This window comes from Lytechinus variegatus, chromosome 13 (genome assembly GCF_018143015.1).
Source record: "Lytechinus variegatus isolate NC3 chromosome 13, Lvar_3.0, whole genome shotgun sequence".
NCBI lineage: Eukaryota > Metazoa > Echinodermata > Echinoidea > Temnopleuroida > Toxopneustidae > Lytechinus > Lytechinus variegatus.
Window position 1 is genome coordinate 14,952,333 of NC_054752.1, and position 6,916 is coordinate 14,959,248.

At 36.3% G+C, this 6,916-nt stretch overlaps 1 protein-coding gene across 1 annotated transcript in view; it reads right to left on the reverse strand.

Moving 5' to 3' along the window:
* Positions 1–6,493, reverse strand: part of LOC121426658 (golgin subfamily A member 4-like) — a 66,330-nt gene extending 59,837 nt beyond the window's left edge. The window contains exon 1 of the mRNA XM_041623029.1: positions 6,302–6,493. Coding sequence (XP_041478963.1) covers positions 6,302–6,388 — 87 coding nt within the window. The 5' untranslated portion in view covers positions 6,389–6,493. The remainder of the gene's footprint in view (positions 1–6,301) is intronic.
* Between the last annotated feature and the right edge of the window lie 423 nt (positions 6,494–6,916).

Consider the following 6,916-nt stretch of genomic DNA (forward strand, 5'->3'; position numbering starts at 1 on the left):
CGTCTTCACCAGTACTTTCTCGACTAGTCTCCAAAAATAGACCCAGTTATACATGTAGGTTCAAATGATAAAAAAATCGTAATTTTGAAGGTATTTCAAATGAAATATTTTGCAAAATATTTTTTTTGAAATACATGTGTAGCATCGTGGGCAGTGCCACAAGTGGGGGCGGAGACATGGTGTGGGCAAGGGATGAAATTTTTCAAGTGAAATGCTCCACTTGAAGAATACTTCATGAATGAGTTGTTTACGTCTTTGGGCTTTGCTGATCTGGGCTGATTCATTCATATGCAGGGGTGTGGCACTTGGAGGGATGCATGCATGATGCCAGAGTAACAGCATTGATTTAGGAAAGATTTTCATTGGAACAATATACTGAAAGATTTAATCTCATTTCATGTAGTTTCTTTTGATATAAAAATCATGGAAAAGGGGGAAAAGGGCCTACTTTCATTTATGCTAAACATGTGACTTTGATGGAGATTTCTTCATGGGGGGGTCACCATAAATTAGGTCACCTATTGTGACTTAAAAGACGTGATTCCCCAACGAACAATCGAATCATTCGATTATTTTTTCAGGAAATAATCGAATGGTGAAAATGACAATCGTCCCAGGCCTAATTACGATGTCATTGCCAACGCAGCTTCTCAAATTGGAAAGTGTTGATCGGGAATGTCGAAACAGTAGACAAACAACCTCCACTCAACTGTTATTATACCGGTAAAATTCACATTCCAAAGAATATGAGTGTTTTAGAAAGTCCCTATTTTCTGAAAAGTGGTGAAATCTGGTCAATGAATTACTTTAAAAAGATAAAATATCAGTCCATTCTTGGTCCAGAAAGATCGACGCTACGTGACTTCAAACATATTTCCAACACGAAAATGAGTACATGGGACTGTACATTGTATTTTAGTGTTGTGAAATCACCCGGCGTTGATCGTCAGAACTAAGACGGAACTGATAATTCATCATTTCATTTTCAGTAATTGACCAGATTAAACCACTTTTAAGAAAATATTGACAATGGAAAAACGTTTCAAGTTCGGAATACGAATTTTACCTGTATAATAGCAACCGAGAGCAGGTTGTTTGGACTTCCTGTTTCAACTTTCCTTACCAACCATTTCCGGAACATCGATCAGGGAACATGCGTTGATTTGGTTTGAATTTTTATATTTTCTGTTTTTTCACCCTCATTCCTTCATCTCTTATTTATTTATCTTTTATATTAATATGGAAATTTCAGAAGGTGGAATATATATACTTTACCATTACTTTGTCAGTCACAAGGAATTAATTTGTCTTGTCTTTTTCTTTCTTTAAATACAAAACAATTAAATGTACGTCCGATTACAGCAATACGTAATTCAACTACACTTTTTAACTGAGCTAAGCTTAAAATGTCCCCACATTTTATAAGGAAAAAATATATTCATGTTTATAAAAAAAATGAAAATGATAAAAATTTAATCAAACACGAGACCGAAACTGTCATACTTTGTCATTTACGAGGAATGAATTTATGTCTGGTTCTTTTTCTTTATTAAATACAAAATGATTAGGTCCGATTACGATCACGATCGATTATGGCAATACGTAATTACACCACACTTTTATACCGAGTTTAGCTTCAAATGTCCCCTCATTTTATCAAGAAAAAATATATTTATGTTAATAAAATATTCTTAAGTTGATAACAGTTCAATCAAAGACGTGATGGGAGCTGTCATAGTGGATTTTAAAAATATATTGAGTGGAATTCTCTTTGTGCACAATCACTAACCAATATTTTTTTGTTTAGTTTTATAATTAAATCTATGTAGTCATCGCACTTACGCATTGCATATTAACATTTTTTTTTTTTTTACCGAACTTCCGAACCAGGCCTTGGCGTTCGGTCCGGTTCGGAAGTGCCAAGTTCGGCGAACTTCCGTTCGGTTCGGCGGTTCGGCTGCAGCACTAGTTTATCTTTATCCAGTCAGTCTTGAACTCTTGGGACGTTGATAAGGAATATTTCAGGCTGAAAATAATTGTACCTAAATAATTTCAATTAAATCTTTAAATGATCTTCAAAATGGAAAATTGGAAAACAAATCCACAAATAACTAAGGATGCATTTAAATTGCCCATGACCTTTGTGAACTTTGAACAAGATTTTTCCATGATGCAGGGGTCAACGGCCATTGTACCTTCCGCTATGAGCACGTGCAGTGTGATGCAAGACTGTCAAGTTAATGACTCTTGTAAATGTATGCATTGACTTTTGTATTATAAATACAAATGCAATTTTCAATTCATGTCCATTTGCTAGGGAGATCAGAAGCTTCTAGAAATCTTACAGGAATCCCAACAAATTTGAACGATTGAAGAGCTTGTGAAATAAGGAAAATAAGGATGCTTAAATCAACTCATTGTTTGAAATATTGATGGAGATAAATTACAGGGGGAAAATGGAGAGTTTGTTCTGTAAAAATTATTGAAGGCTTGTTTTACTAAGGAGGCCAACATCTTTGAATCCAAACAAATTTAGTACTGGTCAATGGAAAGCTTGTAAAATTGAAAAAAAAAATATGCTTAAATCAATCAACTCATGCAGGAAAAATTTAATCATTTTTTGGGGGGCTCCATTTTCAATTTTTTTTTTAATTTTGGGGGCTCCATTTCTACTTTTCGGGGGCTACTTTTTGCATTTCGGGGGCTCTTTTCATATGCTATGTTTTTGTATTTTGAGGAATACCTGTTCACTTATTAATGAATATTAATATTGTATGATCTTTAAAGTTTTTTTTTTCATGCTTAGAATCTTGGATGTGGGTGTGTTTGTGTGGGTGTGACTGTGAGTTGAACTTGGATATAAATAAATTTAATATCTAATTTCTACTCCATCTATTCCAGTAGTACAATAACATGTACTCGGCTATGTAATAAAGGCCCACATTCTCTAACTTTTCTGAGGTTCTTTGAAAATGCAAATCTCCATGAAAATTGCATTTCTCTATGGGGGGTCTAAATTTGGTGAGAATGAACTCATTAATAACTTAAATATACATGACAATGAAGAAATTATCAAACTTTATTGGCAGTTTGAATAATATACCAGAAATGTTACCTCTGTCTGAAACAGAAAATAACCATCAATGAGGCCTTTACTGAGCAAATTGTCCCCAAGAGCTCTGGCAGAGAGAGAGCTCAGACTGGCTAGAGCTCTAGTACAAGCACCAATGCGTACGTGCGTGAGCCTCCCGCCGGCCTTGTAAAATACATGGAGCTTTGTTTGATGATATATTATCTGATATTTGCCTCATCCCCTAGAAAAATAAAACATGATTTTTAAGTTATGATTAGCAAAGAAGATACATGTAATTTATTTTGGATATTACTAGGCCGTTTTGAAAAGCAAAGCCGAATGACAACTCACCAATGCGAGGTTACTAGATTCTGGGATTTATTTCCTGTGTTTTGAATTATGTTATCACAGAACTGTGATATCTGTACTAGGGAAAATGTGCATTAGAAATTGCACATAGTGGTAGTCAAAATGGACCCCTATACATGCAACCGTTTCCCGACCGTTTCATTGATTTTTTTTTTATACCATGTGCATGGAAACACGTGGTACAGAAAAAAAGATGCAACTTCGGAATCTGAAACTGTGCTCCTCGCTATTTCCAAGGCTTGTACATGATTTCAAGTGTGGATATTTGATTATTTTTAAATGGTAAGCGGAGCTCGAGCATATGGCACTCGTGGGCTGCTGAGTTGTTATTGCTTGCCAATAATTTCGGGGGCGACATTAAGATTTTATGTCGCCCCCGAGAGCATGATTTTGGGTGATTTCGAGGGCGACTTTAGGCATTTCCGGGGTGAATTCGCCCGCCGCCCCCGTGTATTTTTTGCTGAACTAATGGGTAATGAAGAGATTTTGCTCTGCACCAACGAAAAAATTATTTAGAAACCTCTCACTTTTGCCACTCATAGTAAATAATTTTTATCCCTTCATACACATTTAAGTTCAAAGATCAATAAAAATCACACTTATAAACCTATTTCACCCTGTAGTAGCGAGAACTGGTAGTAGGTCTCGCTTATGCATGTATGGAAAGTTTCAAGGATCCATGATGAAGAAGTATATGTCGAAATATAAAAAATTTTGAAATTAAAAATATCATCATGGATGGAGTCCTCAAGGCTAACTGGGGGCAGTAACTCTATCCATTTAATATTTTGAATGATACAGATCTAGGCCACCTATTTCTATCAAACACAAAGCATGATTATAATATGACTCATTACTCATGTTTAGCCTGGAGGCTTCTGGAGAATAAAATCATTTCTACTATACGTAGGCTTACTCCCCATGAAGCCTGGTACGGCAAAGCATAGGCCCCATAAATATTTATTGGCTAATGTAAGTAATTTACAATTCACGATATTCATCGGCCAATTGAAGTTTTGGTTGTTTTTTAAATTATCACTGCTCATGATATTTTCGCCCTCTCATATACGCTTCTTGTAACTAGGCTACGAACAAACACAGAAATATGGCGACAAGATCATCGGTGAGCATCTGCTCATCTTCTTACATGATTTTTCTTAATATATGTATTATTTTTCGTGTAAAAATAATGTTATAAGTGCCTAATGGGGTGAAATGAACTTCTTTTCCATTTACAAAATTGTGTGATAAGCAAGTTAAACAAATCAAGTATTTTGGCACAACATTGTTGTCTCCACATACTCGTCTGTGTGTGGGCCTATGCTTTGCCGTACCAGGCTTCATAGGGAGTAAGCCTTCGTATAGTAGAAATAATTTTACTCCCCAGAAAAGGCAGAATTAAGGCTCCAGCCCAGGCTACTCATGTTGATGTTAGGTAGCTAATAGTAAAACCAAAAAAATTGCGTTGTGTTGTCTAATTGCAGTTATTGAGAGAACTTTATCTTGAGAAGCAATTCTTTAAAAATGCAATTTTTTCAACTCAAATTTAGTAAAATTTTTTACTCTAATTCTATTGTAACAACTAACATAGGCATATTGTGCCTCAATGAATTTTATCCTGTAGGCTGTATTCAAGACAAAAGGATCGTCCGACTCGCCCCTGTCCAAATACCACTAGACCACCCATGGGTTCATATCGTCTCGCGAGTGAAGGATTATCAGTCATACGCACGCGACACACCACTACACTTCGAAAATACAGTGGGCTTTTGCCCACATAAAATATTATGTTTAAATACATATTCCACATCCTGCTATGACACTTACCGAATCATTTAGATCCTTCCGTGACTTCTCCTTGAAGTTTCTTTCTAAAAATATGTATATTTTCTTGATCTTTAGTGAAGATTTTACGGAGATAGAAATCAGTCAGCGTTGATATCAATTTTCTCCTGAAGAGGGCGCGCGATTTATATTCATATCAAAGACACGACAAGGGAAAGAATAGGCACCTACACTATTTTACACGCATATCGACGCAAGGCATTACGCAAAGTCCGTGAAGTGTCCAATCTTTTCATTGTATAGACTTTGGTATACCGTATACGTATTATTGACGTTCGTCAAAGCTTGTACTGCTGGTTTCTTTCCAGGCACGTATATTATTTTCATTTTTTTTTTATCAGTCATCTTTTTAAATTAATGCAAATGAGTGTTATCATCACCAATAATAATCATTAATTATGTTTTTTGAAGGCATTTCATTAATTGGTGCCCATAATTAGTAAATTAATCATGAGGATTGCGCATTCAAAGAATTTAGATACAGTTATAAAATTACCGAGGAGCTGAATCAAGGTTGTGAAATTATTAGCGCCACCAACGGGCTTCCTTGTATTTCCGTGGAAGAGACAAGCGAAGTCACTTTCGAGGCCGAGGTAAGCAAAATGTGCTTTTTTTATCGGATTATTATTTTATTATTATTTTTACATTCAACAAACTCTTGCTACTTACCGGCAAGAGCCCTGGTGCGTAGCGAGAAGGAGCTTCGGCAAATATTACTTCAGCAATGAAGCGATGTTTGCCGACTACTTCGAAATCCAGGGTCAAACACGGTCTATTGTACGAGGTTAGTACATACTAACCTCGTACAATGTGTGAGTGCCACTAGACTAGAGTCTAGTTCTATCAAAGGTAATGCGGACAGAGCCGATGCGTGTCGGAACCGCGGTGGGCGTGCCTGCGTCTGCGACATGACACCACTAACCCCCACGCATTGCAAGTTTCAACCACATTCATTGCTGTGCGTGGGACTGAACAGTGAAATATCGTAGTACACAAGCTGCTGGTAATGCTTACCTGGTTTATTCCCTTCTTTTGATCCGGAGGACGAAGAGGAGACTTGGCCTCCTTCTCCTCTATCTGCTTTTTCATCTTTTTAAACATGATGGTGGTTGGACTTTACCAATTTCCACGACAAATGATGATAACAATTTTTAGCGTTATCATTTGTTACACGTAGTTCATTGATGAAATTGGCAGACGAATTTTAGAAAGCTCGAGCTGCGGGGTGAATGCATGGTATCCTTGAGAGGTCAAAATGCTCACGAGCGCAGAGGCTTTCCAAGAAAAAAAAACTTCTTATGCGAAATTGTCAGTTCATGATATTCTTAAATTGATAAATTTAAAATGGTACAGACTGAAAAACGGAAATGCGCGGTTTACAAATAAAGCAAGCGAGCTCTCGAAGGAAGATTTTCTTTCAATCTATTCATGGCGAAAGATTTGGGGGCATGACGCGTAAAAAAATGAGGAAACTCGCTTTTTTTCTAAACTAAATTAAATTGAAGGACTTTGTGCACAAATTTTGATGAATTTTGTGAACATTTGCAGTAAAAGAAAAATAAGTTCAAATATTTCTGGGGAGCATTCCCGATCACCACATTCGATCCCTTTTCTAATATATTATTTATG